Source organism: Triticum dicoccoides, chromosome 2A (genome assembly GCF_002162155.2).
Source record: "Triticum dicoccoides isolate Atlit2015 ecotype Zavitan chromosome 2A, WEW_v2.0, whole genome shotgun sequence".
Taxonomy (NCBI): domain Eukaryota; kingdom Viridiplantae; phylum Streptophyta; class Magnoliopsida; order Poales; family Poaceae; genus Triticum; species Triticum dicoccoides.
In genome coordinates, this window is record NC_041382.1 from 92,468,666 (window position 1) to 92,488,362 (window position 19,697).

A 19,697-nucleotide genomic window follows, 5' to 3' on the forward strand; every position below is an offset into this window, starting at 1 on the left:
GCCTGGCGATGCAGCGTTGAGACCGGGACCGAGGGAGGACCGCTGGGGCGAAGCAGATCTGAGCTATCCGCGGCGGGGGGGGCGAAAAGGGCATTTTCGCGCGGGCGGGAGATGGGCGCGCCACACGAGCTGGAGTGGGGAGACCGGGCGGGGCGGCCCGCCATAGATAGCGGCCGGGCCGCAGCCGTCAGGGAGGGGGAGGGGTGGCCGCCGCAGCCGGAGTGGCGTGGGGCGCTAGTTGGCTAGAGCTCGTCCCGCCTCGGCCACTCGATCAGATCAGCTTGGTCACGCAGTACCATGCTCTACTTGACATGGTTTGAAATGTGCACTATAGTTCTTTGCTCACACACATTAACTTGCAAGCACGCACGATGAACCTCTAGGTTGCAAGCACAACACGAAACCTCTAGGCACTTGCAAGCATAACACGACAGGCTTTGAAGGGGCGGATGACCATTTCCTTCGTCTCTTTCTAGGATCGCTACTACCACTAAGCAAGCAACTACCAGATTGTTTAGCCTCTCCCATCCAAACGAACTAACATAAATCTTATCAGGCTGACTTTCGTTGGGAGAGAGATGGCAAATGAACCCTTTTTATTGGGGAATTTGAGGATTTGCCACGCCTTTAATTACACTTTGAGGATTTGCCCCCGTTTACCCTGAAACTGAGGATTTGCCACGCATTTGCTGTAATCTTGAGGATTTGCCCCCGACGAGACGGGCCACAGCAAAATGACCAACAAGCCTTCGTGTTGATCTACGTGAGAGGCAGCCAACCCCGATCGTTCTGTCCCAGATATCACGCTCGTCTGATACGATTTGGGTGGGTGCGGCGAAGGCGACCTCGATCTCCACCACGACGGCGGCGGCGACGACGGCAGCGGCGGCGGCGCCGGCGGCTGCAACCTGGTAAGATGTGCCACTATATGCCATTCCTTCGACCGTCACCTGCTCCCCCAAGGTCGTTGTTCCTCTAGTGCAACATGTCAATACGTCCACCTTTTGCCTTAGTATGAGTCTGAACCAACTCCCAGATTTATCCCTAAAACATAGTTGATCAACAAACTCCAAAAAAATCATCTCCAGATTTTTTGCAAATTCAGAGTCCTGCCATTAGTTTCCACTTGATTGTTAATGTTAAGAAACCTGAAGATAAAATAAAAGCCATTAGGCACCTGTTGAATAAACATGTAAAGAAATAACAAGTTTGTTGCAGAGCATGTACGGTTGATCTGTGGAGGATGGATGCTATGGATGATGGCCCTAATATGGGTGTTGAGGATATTGCTCTGAAGACACAAAGGTGAGAATGATACTATATCCGCATTTCCGTCAATGAACAACCTAACCGTAAACTTCGAATATTTCACTGTAGGGTGAAGCAGCCTGTTCATGTTAACATTAAAGTTAGAGTTCTTCCATATCGGGCCATGCTTGCTGATGGCGCCGAGGAACAAATGGAGCGGCAGGATATTGAAATGCAGATTAGATGGAAGGGGCTCACTTTAAACAAATTTACATACGACTTGAGCCAATACATACCATGGGGCCCATGGCAGGAGGTGCATTTGTTTGGCTATGATAAGGATTCTGATGAGGAATGCAGACTGTTTAGCACCAAGCAATTGAGAAGCCATTTGCTTGACCATATGTGGGGAGAGGAAGAAAAGGTGAAGATGCTAGTTGAGGTGCATACAAAACCTGCTAAGAAATCTACCGCGAAGAGAGCTAACAAGCCTACTAAGGAACCAGCTGCTAAGAAACCTAAGAAGGCACCTGTTGAGAAGGCACCTAAAATCCTAAAATCAGCTATGGATGATGTACTATGCAGTGCTACATCATCTGTGGTTGTGGACAATGCGAATGAGGAAGCACTTGAGGTTGTTCAATCAATGGTGAGTCAAACAAGTGCTTTTGTTGACAATGATATTAACTTTGCAACATGTGATGTTGTTCAACCCAATATGCCATCAATTTCTGACATTGCTGAAAGCAATGAGCAATGCGGGTCTTCGGTGGTGTTGGACATAGAACCACCAATTGATTGGAGCCTAATTGAGATTGCTCCTCCAAATGAAGATGAAGTGGATGTTCCAGTTACAGAGGAGAATATGTGTGATTTTCTAGGTATCGAGGAGGATGAGACACATGAAGCACCTTCTTCGCCACCTAGTGAAGATGCGTATCTCACTGATGAGGAGGACCAACAACTATTAACTGAGACTGCTATTCCTGTTGATGACAAGATAGCTCAAGAGGAGGAGATTGCATATGACAAAGAGAACCCTCATATGTATGTAGGTGCCTTGTTTCCTTCAATGGAAGAGTTCAGGATGGCAATAAAACAATATGCCATTAACAATGAAATTGACATATGGGGATATAAAACAGACAAAAAAAGATATCTCGGACTATGCAGAGGCATCAAGTGTCCATGGAGAATAACTGCTCGTTTAAGGGCTGATGCGAAAACAATAAGGGTACTAAGAACTTTCTTGCTAACAATAACTTCTGTTTCTAGTACTCCAATTCATATTACTTGTCGCAACTTAAGTATGAGTAATATGGATCGGAGGTAGTGATTGATTTTCTTTTATTGAATGCAGTACTATTTCTCATAGGCCATTTGTTTTGTATGGATGCAGGTCACTAAGATGAGTAAGAAACACAAGTGTTCTTCGAGTAGCAGAGTAAAAACCACCATGGCAACACAAGGTTGGGTTGAAGCCAAGGCAATGAGTATACTCCAGAATGATCCTACCATAGGATGTAAAGAACTACAAGAGAAACTCGAAGAAACTTATGACATCACCATTGGTTATGATACAGTTTGGGCGGGTAAATCTAGAGCCGAAAAACAGATTTATGGCACTTTGAAGCAGAGTTTTCAGAATTTGCATAACTTCAAAGCAGAAGTTGAGAAGAGATCTCCAGGGAGCATCGTAGAGGTTGATACCAAGGTAGTAGATGGTAAAGTCCACTTTCACAGATTCTTTATGGCTCTTAAACCTTCCATAGATGGTTTTCTAGCTGGTTGTAGACCATATCTCAGCATAGACTCTACGGCATTGAATGGTAGATGGAGAGGACACTTGGCAGCTTGTACAGCATTAGATGGTCATAACTGGATGTTTCCTGTTGCAATTGGGTTCATTGATGGAGAGACCGAGGAAAACTGGACTTGGTTCATGTCACAACTCAATAGAGCTTTAGTTTCAGTCCCTAACTTAGCTATATGTACAGATGCATGCAAAGGTTTAGAAAATGCTGTCAAAAAGGTTTTTCCTCATGTGGAGCAGAGAGAGTGTTTTAGGCACTTGATGGCAAACTTCACAAAAAAATTCAAAGGTGATGTGTTTGGTAGGATGTGGCCTGCTGCTAGGGCATATAGGCCTGAAGTTTTCTCCCATCATATGCAGAAAGTCTTGGCAGCTAGTAGCCGTGTGCATGAATATTTGTCAACCTATCACAGTTTGAAGTGGATGAGATGCAGTTTCAATGCAGACATCAAGTGTGATTATATAAACAACAATCTGGCCGAGTCTTTTAATAACTGGATAAAAGATTATAAAGACTTGCCTGTTGATGAGCTTGCTGACACATATAGAGAATTGTTGATGAAACTAGTATACAAAAGAAGGAGAATTGGGGAGAAATTGAGGGGAAAGATCATTCCTGCTGTTATTCAACAGATTTTCAATAGGACTAGAGGGCTTGGTCATCTAAAAGTTGGAAAATCAGGTAATGGTAGTTGTGAAGTCAGGGACACAAGCAAAAACAGTCTTAGGCATGTTGTGAAGGTTGACAAACATGAATGCACTTGTTTGGAGTGGCAGCACACCGGAAAGCCTTGTGAGCATGCTCTAGTATTTTTGATGGGGAGGAGAAACCCCAAATGGGTAGACTATGTTCATAATTATTTCTCCTTGGACAAGTTTAGGGCAGCTTATGCAGGTGAGATTGAGCCCATGACAGATAGGAGTCAATGGCCTCATGTGGATGTTGGTTTCGACATGGATGCACCAATTGACAAACGAAGACCGCCTGGAAGGCCTAGAAAGCAGAGGTACAAGAGTGCCCTCGAAGGTGGAAAAGGTGGTCCAAAAAAGAAAGAACCTAAACAATTGGGCAGCCAAAACAGATGCAAAAGATGCAATGAACTAGGTCACAGACAAGCTGGTTGCCCTTTAAATGGTCCCAAAAAAAGGTAATTATATAACCAATTATATTTTGCATTACTTTTGTCATGTTATGAATTGTTTCCAGTTATATGCATTTTGTATCATGTTGCAGGAAGAGAAAACAGAGAGCAAGAACATATCTTGCTGAAGATGATGAGCCAGGACCTCAAATTGGTGGTGCTCCTATTGGCACACCCAACAGGCAAATTGGTGGTGCTCCTCTTGGCACACCCAATAGGCAAATGCTTACTATTCCTGCCAGTCTCCATGATAGTCCTAGGCCAGTGACAAGAAGGTAATATACAGTAAAATGATTATTTCATTGCAGTCCAAAGTTGATCTCTCATGTTTACTATTCCACTCTTTATAGGATGCTGGCTATGGCCTTAGATGATGAATCATCAGAGCCAACAGAGATGCCTTTAACCTCGCGTGCGAGAAAGTTGACCCCTAAGAGAAAAAGAACGTAGATCATGACGTGCTTATGTGGTGAACTAGATGCTATGCCATGTCATTTTTGGGGGCTGAACATGCTATGTCGTGTCCTTTTGTGTCGAACTATGTTTGTTGATTCTTATGTATGGATGTCAGAGTCAGACTATCTATTATTGTAACCAAATGTTTGCACTTGCCATGATTTGTGAAGAAATGCTGTCCAAGTGGTAGCCTGATGATGTACAAATTTTTTGACCAAAAAATCAAACTACCCAGAAAAGGTTGAAACAATTCCAGAAAATAAAGAGTTTTAAATTGAGCATTCTGGGAAAATTTGAGCTCACTTGGCCGAACAGAAATAGATAAACTTAAAAACAGATCATTTCCAGCCTATTTTTGGGTCAAATTTGGCCTAAAATTGAAATTATGCAGGAAACATTGAAACAGTTACTGAAAACCGTGAATTTCTGGGAGAATTTGAGATCATTTGGCGGAGCAGAAATTAGAATATTAAGAAGTACTCAGAATGACAAATCTGAAGCTCACAACTTCAGAAAGTACACAGAACCACAAGTCTGAAGTTTCTTAGATTTGGGAGAGCACGAACCTGTGCAGCAGCTCGGGGAAGGCAGAGCCCATTGCGGCAACAGCAAGCTCGGCGAGGGTCAGCAGGAGGAAGCAGCAGCTCGGGGAAGGTTCCACACAGCGAGACCTCGCTGCATCTCACGGACGCACAGCAGCATGCAGCGGCAGCTCGTGGAAGGTTGCGCACAGTGAGGGCGTCGCAAGCTCAAGGAGGCACAACACCACACAGCAGCAGCTCAGGGGAGGACGCCCTTGCCGGTATAGCCGCTGCGAGGTCGCACGACGTACGGCGAGGTTGCAGGGAGGCCATCCAGACGAACAGAGTACAGGCAAAAGGAAGAAGAGATAAGATACATGTCCGATTGGGATTAATCATCCTGATTTGGACCAGGGGCATTTTGGTCACATAATTTATACTATAATCTGCCAAATGATCCAAACCGTGTACAGAGGGCAAATTCTCAAGATTACAGCAAATGTGTGGTAAATCCTCAGTTACAGGGTAGACGGGGGCAAATCCTCAAAGTATAATTAAAGACGTGGCAAATCCTCAAATTCCTCCTTTTTATTGCAGTTTTGTACGAGCGAGATCAAAAGGGTGGCAGTTTTAATTTGTCTGTCATGTCACTCCAAAGAAATTACCAGCCCTAACCTCTCCTGCCGAATGTTCGCCAGCTAAGAGGGTCCTTCAGTAATCATTACCAATCTATCAATTTTGATTTATGTTAATTCGCAGGGGCACATGTTTCATCTATCCATGTATAAAGACTAGTATCAGTCTCGATGGGTCCTTTAATAATAGCTTGGAAATTTTGGGACCTCAACATATTTACGAAGCTGTTGCCATAACTCCTAAGAACCTTTAGAAATCCCTTGAAAATTTCGTGGCATGAAACTCAAAACATATTTACAAAGTTGTTACCCGAAGACTCCTGATTCCATGCTCAAGTCTACATCAAATTCTAAAACCAAGACAGGAATCAGTAGAAGTCAAGCACTCCTGAGATGGTGATCGGAGGGTCGATCAGTACACGTTTTGCTTGTCCTGATGAAAACAGCTGCGGCAGCATGTTTGCTTCCTTTGGTGCAACACCAGGGGCTGTCCAAAGAGTAACATGTGGCCAGTCATTTTTGGAATCGATCTTCTCGCCATTTACAGTTCCAAGTTGTGCCTCAAGAGCAGCCATCTTATCAGTGTAGAGGAAGGCGTTAAACGACACTGGGACTTCCTGATTCTGGTAGACTCCATAGCTAGCAACTGCAGCTACACCATGGGCTCTTTTGTGGGCAAGGGTGACATGAGCCTTGCTTAGGTTATCCTCCACTTTTATGCCGTTGAGAAAATTGTTTACATCACCATCATTCTGGCCCAACTGTTACAGTTACGCAATGTGTAAATGGTTAAATTAGAGCATCATCCATGACTGCTGCATGATGACAAAACCTTGCGGCAGCAGTCACATGACTACGAAAACTAGAACTGGGAAAGTTCATACACCTTAAGGACTAAGTTGAGCATGCATATCTTACCTTTCGGAGAAGGCTCAATATATCTGCCTGGGGTACTGTAACTGCAGCAAAAACGATATTCCCAAACCTTCGCTTTGCAGTATCAGGAGTTTTGACATCACCTTTTGCAACAGCCTTCAACTGTTCCAGTACTTCTTTCACCGCAACATCAAATGGAACCTAATAAATGAGAACATTATAACAAAAGAAACACATCCTCTCTTTCTGTACAGTGAAATTTGTAAACGTCACAGTAAACAGCTTCTTATGATTCCAGAGAATACCAGTGCAAGTCCCTAATTAAAGGTCATCATTTATAAACTACAAATTGCAAAACCATTCTATTGCCTAACAACATGGTTACCTGAATGGATGTAAGATAATTAGCATTCCTTGACAAGACCACACGTAGTCTTTTCTCCCACTGAGCCCATTCTTGAGCATATGAACCTTTTGATGGCTCCACTCTGATATGACATTATTGTGAAAATCAGCCAGCATATAAATAATCATGAATTTAATAATGTGTCGCTAGTTATGAAAAAAATGACAGCTGAAACTGCACGAAGTTTGTACTCCGAGAAGGGTGTACAATGAAAACTGCTTAACAGTTCCATACCTCCCATGCCTGCTTTGATGCAGTCTGAATAAGCTCATTCCCTCATCTAAGATAGTTTTGACATCACCAGGCAATGGAGCTCTGCATGAAATTTAAGTAGCAAACTAGCAGTTCAGTGGATACAAGTACGCAAAGCAACATATCAATCAGAATGTACAAAGAGGACATAGCCATTCTCTGGCACATGACATGAAAAACCACACATTTATCTGGATAACAAATGTGTTGAACAAGTTGTCTTCCTGAATGTTTAATCAAGTGAAAATAAAATAAAATGTATAGCTCTACTAACATGGTATTGTAGAGACATGGAATGAAAAATGCATTGCCCAGCCATATAAAAGAATGGGACAAACAGTATCAAGAATATAAGAAACAGGACATTTGATAAACTAGTGGCGGAAATAGTAACATTAATCTTACCTCTCTGGCTTCAGGAGAGGCATCTTAACCAAAGAGCCAAAACGCTCATATAATTCACTTTCAAATTCTCTTCGGCACTGAAATTAGTTTGTTGATGAACATTGATAATTTGGTATATTCCAGCAGGAGTTGAAACAGTTTATCATTAAATGTACATACCTTGCCATCATAGAGGTTGTAAAACATTAGCAAAATATAGCCAGCATTTGGTGATGATTTGTCCAGATTTCCCTTTTATAAATTGTGGAAACAATTTAGAATGTATAACGGTGAGCATCAACAAACTTGTGTAAGAGTAAATATCGTGTACATACCGGATGATTGACCCGTTGGAGTACACGAAACATGAAAACAGCAAGAGCTTCAAGAGAGAATGGATTTGAATCGGTGCCTGTTGATTCAAGGAACAAGAAGAAAACTTATGAAACTTATTCAAGAACAAGGCATGATCAGTCATAAACAGAGATGTATGCAATAAAATTTGTAATGTCGATCCAGAGTTTTAACAATCCCCTTGCAGGATATATGGAAGAGTGAATTTTCAATCCGGACTCATGATTCTGGAATAGGTGTCCATCTGGATTTTCGCACAGTTGATTTGTTGAATACAAGTAGCAAACGCGTACGCAGTGGCATAGGGATGCAACACATGCCCTCCCTCCCTCCCTCTCTTCTAGGCAGCGCTATAACTCCGACAACGAAAAAGAAATCAAGATTCTTCTTTGCGAGGAAAAGGTCTAGATCCATCATGGTCTGCTGGAGGTCATCCCAACACAGATGTGGTGCTGGGCTGCAACACCAGGAGTGAAGGCAGTAACCAAAGAATGGAGCTCGTGACTCACACGTCTTCATGAACTCCGACATCCAGCAATGAGGGTATTGCAACGACGAGATTTAGTATCCTTTCTTGCATTTTCATAACTCGTGAAATGCGAGTAGGCACGAATTCCCCCAATTTGCGACCTACCATAGGATTTGTTATGTAAATAGGTATATGTTCCTTTCCATTATGAATCGCGATTGTATGGCCAACCATTGTGGGTAGAATGCTAGATACCAGGGACCACGTAACTATTGTTTCTTTTAGGTCCGCTAATGGAGGTGGCCAGGAGGGCACGATAGTCGTGGAGATTGTTTAAGGTGGCGAGGCACCAGATCTGGCAGCGTAGACACCAACCCTGCCAAAGATCTCAGCCGGCATTAGCGTGGCTAGATCTGACCTTTGGTTCCATCCGTTCAGAATTGATTGTTCACGGTAGGGTAGATTCAACCAATTGTTTCTGTATATTACTATTCTCTTACCTGGTGTTATAATCTGGACCATATCTTACCTAATTCAGTTTTTCTAGGATTCAGGGGCAATACGGTCATATTTGAGTCAGACCGTAAATCTGGTGGTGAACCAGTGCGTGTGTTCTTATTAAAATTTGGTTGGACTCCAATTCCTGATAGTTATCTATTTGTTCATGTGTTAGGGCCTCTAAATCCAGAGTCTTGCCACTGATTGAATGGATTCAAATGGAATTGACACTAATTGCAAATTGGTTCTCACTTAATTGGGTTACTGCATCTAAATGGTGATGCTTTGTTCGTGTTAATGCGGCAATGGTTCATGTCGTGAGAATTCTTTTGATAAAAAAGTGGTGATTTAGGCGTAAAGTTTTGATACTCAAAATATTGATGTCTTGTGCACACCTGCTGTTAACTACAAATCATGACACTGTTAATTTAGATTAGTCAAGCCAATATTGCAGCGAGCCTTTTCTCCTTAAAAAAACAATCAATTGTGATGTCAATTGCAAATCTTAATCACGAACTATTCAAATTTTGAAGTAAGACCCATGCATGTGTTTAAGTGGGCATGCCCCGGCACAGAAACATGTTTGGCCGCATTGACTGCCGTGGCCCATGAGCCAGGCCACCCTTCCGCGGATGAAATAGGACATCAAGTAATCAATCTTCCCTACCTATACTGCTGGTGAATACATCGACATAGCCGATCCCAATGCACCTGTGCGGACATGATTGCGAGCTATCAGGTGCTCGTCCACCAAAACGACTTATTGGGAACCTAAGCCCCTATTGTGGCAAGTCAATAAGAGGCCTCACTGAGACTATTAATGAAGTCATGGGGTCCACATGATCTCTGGATTGATTTGAGTGCGATGCGTCACATTTCTCTCACAATTCAAACAGATGCAAAAGTTCCCAGAGAAATGCAATTTGATGTTTCTCTTTTGAGTTCCTTGCAAAATGAAAAATAAATAATGAAGCACAAGTTACCTTCAGAATCAGGAATAACAGGAACAGCAGCAGCCTTTGTCATCCCACACATATCCTCAATCTGGAACAAATGATTTATCAGTTCAGTTCTTCCTATATTGTCATAACCAATTTTCAAGGGGAAACAAAGCAAGGAAACAGTAATCTTGCCTGCCGCCAGACTTCCTCGTTTGGTGCATTTTTATCAGCGAGGGTTATTCTAAATGGTTTCTTTTTTCGCTCATCAGCAACCTTTTGCCAGTATCTTCCTGTAAGGGTGAACAGTTAACAAAATGGTCAAATAAATAATGTATTACTTTGGCCGAAATATAGCACCTAAAACAGCAGGAAATTTTTGAAGCAATAAGTAGCGACACAAAATTTGTGGCAATCTGAAAAACACTGACACTGATATACTGATAAATCTCTACTGCTATAATGCGGCAGTTATGAAATTGGATTTGCCACACTTCTTTCGTTTTCGCGTCAACACAACATTGGCAGTCCATTTATCAGCTATCTACCAGGCATGCAGACGCGTAATCGAACAGCTAAGAACTGCCGGATTCGCTCCCTGTTCTGGCGTCCCAGGGGGGATACACGTGCCAAACTCTGCGTACAATAATGAACAGAAAAAAAAATCAAACTACATCGGCATCCCATGCGAGGGGGGTTAACAATATTCCTGTCACCTCATAATATGCATGTGCGGCACCGGCACAGCAACATGACTTTGCGTATTTTGCCCCTCTGTATGTAAATTATACTAGCTCTGAACATGTTCTTGGTCCGAAAGTGCTCCGGAGATGTAAACTGGGGATAATGTTCTATCTCTAATCAATGCTGGCTAAAGTGGTCTACTGTCCATGGAAAATGTATTTCTTGGCAAAAAGCAAACCTTATCAGCTGCTATTTAGAGAATAATGAATAATATCTTTGTCAGAGCAAGGCACACACCAATAATTTATTATCGTGGTGAACAATAGGGTAGTCCTAGAGAAGGCACAGCTGTGATGATCTACTATATGTGACCACTAGAAAGCTGCAACAATTGAACGCATCCACACTCCAGTTTGTAGAAGATCTAAGAACAAGTTGGGCCCGATGAACATCAGTAGAAAATGTTGCAGACGTTCCATACCTTTAGTACGATCTCCCATCAAACTATGAAGAGGACGATTATCACCAAGGCCACCGGGCGTGTTTAATATTTGCTCACATAAAGCAGATTTCGCACAACCAGGTATACCTGAAAGAAGAATAAACATGACAAAAGAAGATAATGAGCCATAGTAATTACTAAGCGAGAAATGTTTGGCAGCAGCGAGAAATGTTTGGCAGCAGATATATTTTATAAAAAACTGTTTCAGGTATGAACCAGGTGTTGCATGACTTCATATGATACGTTGATAATAGAGATAAGAGGTAATATATATATATATATATATATATATATATATATATATATATATACACAAACACGGCATTACTGAAGAAAACAAGGTTTGTCTGGCATTGAGGCATACTGACACCAACCTTAGGGCCTATACGTATGCCCATTGGATTTATAAGCTTAATCCAGGCAGCCAAAGCCCAAAGAACAAGTATTTTTTATGCTTACGGATATGAACATCTGCTAGTACCCAACTTCTATGGCTAACTAATCTGCTTTATCTGGTTAAGCTATTAAGTTCGATAGCTGACATAAGCTAAAGCCACGCCAAATAGGGTTCCTGCATCTTATGAATGCTCAAGCGTGTTAAAAAATTCAGAACCAAGAATCTGTGTCGTCCTTTTTTTTATCTTTCTTGAGCAGTGGTAAACATTCTCAGTATCCCGATTATTACAATCACTGAGTACAATTCAAAATCAATAAACTTAAGTCTCAGAATCTGGTAGAAATCAAATTTACCAGGAAAGAAGACAATAAGGCCCTCAGTTTTCGAAACAACGTCCAGGGATGTCGACGTAGGACTAGAAGGAGCTGTCCCACGTTCTGGCTGAAGGTCACCCTCTTCATCTCTCTGTGCATCAAGTATGGCCAAGAAATTTTCTGTTTGAACCAAGTCACCAGCAGCCCCTATCAAAGCCTGGTTTGCAGGACTACGCTTAGCATATTGTTCAAGGAAAGGTTCTGCTTCGCTAAGATATGTTGAGGATGGCAGCTGCTTATTTTGATACTTTCTTCTGATGTATACAGCCCTGCAATGGGTAACCAGTTTAGTTAACACAAACGTTTGTAAGAAACTAAGGATAAATGCTATGAAGAGAGAATTTAGCAATATACCATTCGTCCAACATTTTGGTGAGCTCTTTCTGCTTACTTGCTGATGTTCCCCAAATCTTCATTTGCCTATTTAACACATTCAGGAACATTAATATCAGGGAAAGCACTGCTTCTATTCAGTACAAAAGCAGCAAGACCATGTAATTAGTCACAATTGGCAACTCAGCTACAGCAATTGCATGTGGTAGAATCTTCAAGCATGAAATCATCACTTGCCGAAGGAAAATTCTTGAATTTCACAAAATTATAGACATCTGTGTGTCCCTGCCTTATAGGTATTGCCATTCGCTGTTATATATATACCAACTAGGTTGAAGGCTGGAGGATGTGTTACAACTGTTTTCTGAAATTACATAAATTATGTAGAGCACAAAACTAAACCAGCAATTATAAAGTTCACAAAATAGTTAATTGTCTCTATTGGCATTGATTTCCTATCAATTGTTCAAAGAGAAGCAGAGGAAAGTTGAAGCTTGAAAGTTGGATAAGATTGGCCTACATGGCATACCTCAGGTAATAAGTTCTATACGCAGATGGGCCATCTTTGAAGAGGGTGGACAGGCCATTCCGAATTAAAAATGTCCTTATCTGTCAGGTAGAAATACAAGAAAATTCTTAGAAAAACATATTCAGCAAAGTTAAACCTATACAGTTGTAGACCTCTCCCATGTGCAAGAATGAAGAATCTACTTAAGGAAAGGGAGTCCAATAGTCCATAGAGAAATGTCAAGAGGGAGATCCGCAGGAAGTAACAGGAACGCACAACCATAAGCATGCACATTAGTACCATTGCAAAACTTAATTACCAAATTGAACATGATAGTAACCAATCCCAAGTAAACAGGATAGTATTCATCTATACCAATATAAAAAGACCCAAAGGGGCAGATCCAATTAATCTCGACCATCAAATCATGTCAATCCAACAACCTAGACTGCTTCGATGTCGAGCGCTCAACACGTTTAGCGTGCAGTTAATTTCATGCCAAAAATAGTGCTAATCACATAATAACACGCAAATAATATCCACTTAATATCCACATGCACTTAATATACTTCTAAATTAACGTGCATTGCACGTACACATTGACTAGTATCTCAAGAAGTTGACCAAATGAGCCAAGTCCCAAAAGAAGCTGAAAACAATAGCAAAGTACCTTATAAGTCAGAAATTTTAGTTTAACCATCAAATTTGAATCCTCGTCAGCTAGACCATCCTTACTTGACAAACTTGAATCCAAAGCACCATTGATATTTCTCAGTAAAGTGTTACTGTCTTTGGAAAGTTCAGCAGCCTTCTTATTATTCGCCTTGAACAGGTTTACATCAACAAAGAAACCTAACCATGAAACGTAGATCAGTCAAAGGCACATCAGTGCATGCATTAATTGCAAGAGTTAAAAATTGATTGTCATGAGAGGTGAGAGTTTTATATAAAAAAAGGTTCAACTTACCTCTGTACAGTGGCCACAACTCTTGATTTTTCCTATAAAGGGGAATGCAGGATTCATTAGACCTAATAAATCTCAAAAAGAGAAGAATAAAGAAAATACTTCCATAAGTTAATGAGATACTCTCTCCATTTCATATTACAAGGCGTAACTAAGTCAGGCGTGGGAATTCAATAAGCCCATTATTAGTGTAGGAAAATGACCATGGTAGCCAACTAGCCATGAAGTCATTGTCTATGGAAGGAGAAAACAATTAGTATGAGTATTTAACCATAAAAATGAAGGGAGATGAGAGATGAATGGTGGCAAAAGCAAGAAAAAATAGTTACTTCCAAATGCAGGCCTTATATTTTTTAAGAAGGGTGCAAAATTAAACTTTATAGTTTGATGAAATGGAGGGAGTCATACACAAGGATGATTTCACAAGCTTACCTCATCTCTTGCTGATAGCGTCTAAAAACAGAATCACTGTACACATGGATAACCATCTTGTAACACAAGTTATCATTTGAAAGAGAATCAACCTTTTGATAATTCCAGTAAGATTTGAAAGATGCAGAGAAATTTTTCCGCTTCATCAGACCAATCATCTCCTGTAACAGTCCAGAACAGGAAGAATTACCATATAACAAGCTATTGGCTTACTGGTGTTGCAGTTATCATGCATTTAAAATGGAAGTATCTCTATTACGGTCAAGAACAATGTATTGTTGGACAAGAACCAATAAAATCTGCTAACCTGTAATTTCTTAGTTGCATAGTCCGTGGGATGTGCTTGCAAAAAATGAGTGACAACTGATTTATCAGCATTTCGAGACTGGGGCTCAAGACCACTGTATCCAAACCAATCACGGTGGTCTGGACACATTGAAGATCCAACATTTTCAAGAAGTGCTTTAATTTGCTGTGATGTAAAAGTAGAAGTTACAGCAAGGTAGAACTAATACAAAGTTAAGACAAAGCACGAAGGAGAGGAGAATACCACTTCACAACATTAAATATTACCTGCTTCTCATCTGACCTATTAGCAGCACATATGTCTCGTAAACTTGGTCCTAAATCAGAGTCACCTGCATATAATAGTAACTCTGTGAATCAGTAGACATATAAAGTGTTTACAACTTCACAGATAAGAAGTCCCAAACAATCTCGGAACATGATCAAATGCATCAGAGAATCTTTGTTAGGATAGATGCATATTGTACTGACATTAAGGTTCTCAGATCTGTGACACCACTTTCCAAGAGTGAATGTTTCTTCTTTTTTTGTTAGTTTGAACTCGAACCACCTATGATAAATTGATAGGTTGAACTTAAAACCACACGGACATTCATACTCCATATTTTCATGTTTGCTGGATCGTTTCCTTTGTATTCACTTGAGAAGAATTGATCAATTGTGATTAACCTCTGTGATCTACAGATCCAACCATGATATATCAATTGCTAATGATTACAAAATAGTTATGCATGTAATGTGTAGGCATTTTTTTTGGTAAACGGCAAATCTCTGTATCTGTGTATCGGACTATCGGGTCAATATGTATTTGACTATAAGCATTGGTGTTGCAGAGTTAGCTCAGAGTCGGAAGCACACTAAGTGACTGGCAGGATTAGCGCTGCCATATGGTATAAAAACTACAAATATAATAAAACCAAAAAAAGGGTAGCCTGGTTTTCTTTATATGAGAAGAAGTCTTATTAGGTGACTTCAATTTTTTTTTTAAAAGAAACTTAATATTTAGATGAAAGCTTGGTCAAGGTCATCTATATATAAACCGAACCTTCCTAAATAACTCACCTATTCACTCAAACAACAAGATAAATTCATTATAGTGGCTTACCTCCATCTAATGAAGGTATTGGAAAGTTCCTCAAAACCTCTTCCATTTGAACTGAACTTTCACGACTGACAATACGGGCAACCAGACCTTCAAGAATCTCACCCTGCACCATTACATGATCCTTTGACCCTAGAACAAATAGTTACTACTTTGATAGTGGGGAGAGATAAAAATATACCAGACCAGTTTATAGCAGAAGTGTAGAGAAAAGAGTACAGGAAAAAAACTTTCAAGATGGTCATACCTGGCACAGATATATCAGCTATTTCATCAAGGGCTTTGCATACAGGTGTGGCAGTACCCTCTTCACACAAAGCGTCATAGGCAGCAAAGAATGAAGTGGCAGATTTCCTAATGGAGATGTAAACAGAAAGCATAACAATGTTATGAGCGGACCCGGCGCCGAATGAATATGTGCGTTCATCTGAAAGTGATACTTGCATGCAATCAAACAGAGGAATGGAATGAAAATAGCTGTTCGGTGACAGGCACCAAGAAAAATCTGTAGGACAATCTCTAGCAATAATGCAATATAGACAGTTCACTTAAGAGCTCCAAGAGGATGCACATCAACATAACAGTTGATGATACACAGGAGAACAGAACAAGAATTTAGTAACTTCACGAGCATAAGTTGGCTGATTTTCATATTCAAGCAACAATCTACTGTGGCAAACATAATAACATCAACATAACAGTTGATGATACACAGGAGAACAGAACAAGAATTTAGTAACTTCACGAGCATAAGTTGGCTGATTTTCATATTCAAGCAACAATCTACTGTGGCAAACATAATAACACAGCACTTGCTTTTGAAACACTGGACGGTTGCAAAACATGGGATGTCACAATTAAGAAGTGGATGTCTTCTCTCTTCTGTACAGTGCGACTACATGAGGTGCCATCATTAAATAAATAAATTAATTGTACCAAGTCTTCCATCCTCCCTTAGTCCCATTAAATGGGCAATGCACATATCATGTCAAACGCCTTATTTGTACTGTGGGTGTGCATATATGAGCGTCTGCGTTTGTACTGTGTTTCTAAAAGTAATTGTGTCAAACAAGGCAGCCAAACACTATAGGCGGAGAACCTTCCACACATGAAGTTATCAGATGGGCACCTTGTGGAAAATAGCCAGACATGATTTGTTGGTAGCCGCCATTTCCGACAAAATGAAATCACCTCTGGGGTAGAATAGAACTGAGGCTTGCCATGGCCCAATTCTGTCACAGCTGTAACCACAGCTGCACAAAAGCCAAAATATAACTGATATAACATCATACCAAAGGAGATTATCAATAATGAGGAAGTTGATGAACTGGAACAAATGCAGCAGGTGACTTCATACTTCAGAAGGAAAATGTAAGAATAATGCAGCATTTACAGCTTGAATGCAATATCAGAATGAAATGATGGCGAACAAAGTACACATTGAACAGTGAACACTTTAGTCAGGAGAAAAATAGGCATACCATAATCATCCTTTGGCCTTTGCCCATGGTCTCCTAATACAGCTGTCACAAGTTCCATTGAAATACATATTCGGTTTTTCTAGAAGCACAAAACAGGGGCAAAATCAGAAATCTTAAGAGAACTGCTGAGAACAAAAGGCACAGAGGATAAAGTAAGGATGCTTGATTGTGCTTAATTCCAACAAACTAGCTCCAACAGTCAAATAAGCACCAAGGCATGTTTTGATTTAATTGGTAGGCATTAGATTTTATATTTGCTTATGTGAGTTTGTACAAATTAGGAAAGATGTCAAATTAAGGAGCTGTGATGAAAAAAAATCGAAGTGCAAAATATATATATATATATATATAATAATAATAATAATAATAATAATAATTACCCAAGTTGCACTTATACTGTAAGCTAAAGAATTGATGTGTATCAAGTACTGAAAGGCCCAGACACAGGAACATGGAGAACAAAAGTCAACACATGAAATTCTTGACAAAAGCTGCAATGGGTGTGGAATACCTCGAGAAAATCATTGAATTCCGCTTGCATTTTAGGAGCTTTGCTGCCCCAAGCTTCACGAAATAAGCGACCCAGGACAAAAACGCCCACGGCGGTGAAGCTACAAGCCGAATTTATGCCTTCAGTCAGAACACAAGTAGCTCAAGAAATAATGCAGATAAAAGAACAGAGCGTACATATTTCCAAAGCTGTTCTTGGCATATGCACCACCAAGGTGACCAGCATACATAAACAGAGATCCTGAGTGCTTTTGCGTAACCTGGAAAAACATAATATCTTAGCAGGATAAACACTTCTTATTAGGCAGCAGGGTAATCACATCGAACAAACAGTATAGACTCTAGTTTTAGTTCCCAAAAGGCAATTAATTAGAAGGAAATAACGAATTAGACATACCTCAATGGTGGCTAATCCCTGTGACACAATCTCAATCATCCGAGTTCTTGTCTGCAATCACACAGGTGGGGTCATAGTGAAAATTCTAGTTAATATTCCATTTACTAAATGGGAATAAGAGACACTAAATGAGCCAGATCCCACTGTTACTAAAATATCTCCTGTATAGTTAGTTCATTAATATATTCCATCAAGAACAACTAAATACGTTCATATTTATCAAACCCATCAAGGTCTATACAGCTACATTGCAGATTGCAGACATCATGTTCAAGCATCCAATGGCTGAAAGTACAATGGAGTGCATGGATTACTCAGCAAAAGAAAAGAAAAACTCTTATATCACAAATGCAATGAAACCTAGCAAAGTGAGTAATTCTGATTTAAAAAGTTGGAAACTAGGCTCCTTTTACTCTTTTAGCATTGCGGTAGATTCTGATAATTCCGTTGAACCGCTTTTAGATATTCTTATTATATTTTGTTTGTTGTGTTCCAAATCATACAAGGACAATAACTGGAAAACTAAATTTATCTATTGATCTGATTTACTAAAAGGAGTAATAGACTTTCAAGTTTCAACACGCTCTTTTCAAACACATCAACCGCAAACTAAGCCCAAGTGTAGCAGGACAATTAAGGTGGCCTGTCTTATAACCATTATAAAGTATGGCTACTGGAAACAGGGGAACAAGGTCACAAATCATGATGTTCAAGGTCTATACAGCTAGAATGCAGACTGCAGACATCATTCTCAAGTATCCAATTGGCTGAAAGCACAGTGGAGTGCATGGATTATACTCTGAAAAAACTCTGTTTCTGCACAGTGGAACAGAAACCTAGAAAAAAAACGAGCAATACTCTTTTAGCATTACAGTAGATTATGAAGTTCCATTGAACCGCTTTAGATAGCCGTGTGTTGCATTTATTGTGTTCCAAAACCATATGAGAACAATCAGTGGAAAATAGAATTTATGGATTAATCAGATTCACTAAACAGAGTAATAGACTTCTCACACGTTCTTCTCCAAACTAACTTGTAGACACGCACATCACATCAAACGCAAACTGAGCCCGAGTGTACCAGGAATATTACGGTTGTCCCATCAACTAAAAATCAACTAAAGTTGGGTCAAGGTATGGCTACAGGAAACTGTGGAACTAAGTCACTACTCGTAATGCGAAATGTGTCCACAAGCATCAAACGATCATGAACACCGAGCAGTTCCCCGACGGTTACTCGGGAGACACTTGTGTTGATTGTCACAAGGTGATCGAAGCAACGAGCAATTCAACAAACACCTAGATGATGATGAGGGGGGGACCCAACCAACCACGCACCTCCTGATCAGATTTCTCGTTCTCGAACTTGGGGTAGAAGGTGGCCCTGATCTGCGCCTCGGTGAAGGTGTTGTTGTCCACCGAGAACTCCGCGGCCCCCTTGATCAGCCTGGAGAGCTTGTCGTCGGCGCCGCCCTGCTCGGCGGCGGTGACCGCGGAGGACGAGGACGAGGACGCCGAGGTCGCGTAGCCCCTGGGCACCCACACCTGCGCCGCCCCTGCCGCGCTCGGCGCAAGGGCCATCCTCTCGACGGCCGCGGACGAGGGGGCCGGGGCGGGGGCTGGGGCGGGGGCGGGGGCGGCCTTGGGCTTCCATCTCTGATGCGTCTGCTTGCCCTGCGGGAGACGCGGTTAGGGTTTGGGGAGCTCGAGAGGGG

The 19,697-nt window shown here is 41.1% G+C and overlaps 1 protein-coding gene across 1 annotated transcript in view; it reads right to left on the minus strand.

Annotated features, from left to right (window-relative positions):
• Nucleotides 1-5,975: 5,975 nt before the first annotated feature.
• Nucleotides 5,976-19,697, minus strand: part of LOC119353541 (tRNA ligase 1-like) — a 14,251-nt gene continuing 529 nt past the window's right edge. The window contains exons 2-27 of the mRNA XM_037620162.1: nucleotides 19,321-19,656; nucleotides 17,983-18,033; nucleotides 17,763-17,845; nucleotides 17,587-17,686; nucleotides 17,076-17,154; nucleotides 16,724-16,847; nucleotides 15,842-15,948; nucleotides 15,598-15,726; nucleotides 14,760-14,824; nucleotides 14,494-14,658; nucleotides 14,187-14,347; nucleotides 13,758-13,789; nucleotides 13,461-13,642; nucleotides 12,812-12,891; nucleotides 12,304-12,369; nucleotides 11,929-12,218; nucleotides 11,158-11,265; nucleotides 10,188-10,285; nucleotides 10,038-10,098; nucleotides 8,069-8,145; nucleotides 7,914-7,985; nucleotides 7,755-7,831; nucleotides 7,332-7,412; nucleotides 7,077-7,179; nucleotides 6,734-6,892; nucleotides 5,976-6,576 (exon numbers count right to left, since the gene is read on the minus strand). Coding sequence (XP_037476059.1) covers nucleotides 6,184-6,576; nucleotides 6,734-6,892; nucleotides 7,077-7,179; nucleotides 7,332-7,412; nucleotides 7,755-7,831; nucleotides 7,914-7,985; nucleotides 8,069-8,145; nucleotides 10,038-10,098; nucleotides 10,188-10,285; nucleotides 11,158-11,265; nucleotides 11,929-12,218; nucleotides 12,304-12,369; nucleotides 12,812-12,891; nucleotides 13,461-13,642; nucleotides 13,758-13,789; nucleotides 14,187-14,347; nucleotides 14,494-14,658; nucleotides 14,760-14,824; nucleotides 15,598-15,726; nucleotides 15,842-15,948; nucleotides 16,724-16,847; nucleotides 17,076-17,154; nucleotides 17,587-17,686; nucleotides 17,763-17,845; nucleotides 17,983-18,033; nucleotides 19,321-19,656 — 3,279 coding nt within the window. The 3' untranslated portion in view covers nucleotides 5,976-6,183. The remainder of the gene's footprint in view (nucleotides 6,577-6,733; nucleotides 6,893-7,076; nucleotides 7,180-7,331; nucleotides 7,413-7,754; nucleotides 7,832-7,913; nucleotides 7,986-8,068; nucleotides 8,146-10,037; nucleotides 10,099-10,187; nucleotides 10,286-11,157; nucleotides 11,266-11,928; nucleotides 12,219-12,303; nucleotides 12,370-12,811; nucleotides 12,892-13,460; nucleotides 13,643-13,757; nucleotides 13,790-14,186; nucleotides 14,348-14,493; nucleotides 14,659-14,759; nucleotides 14,825-15,597; nucleotides 15,727-15,841; nucleotides 15,949-16,723; nucleotides 16,848-17,075; nucleotides 17,155-17,586; nucleotides 17,687-17,762; nucleotides 17,846-17,982; nucleotides 18,034-19,320; nucleotides 19,657-19,697) is intronic.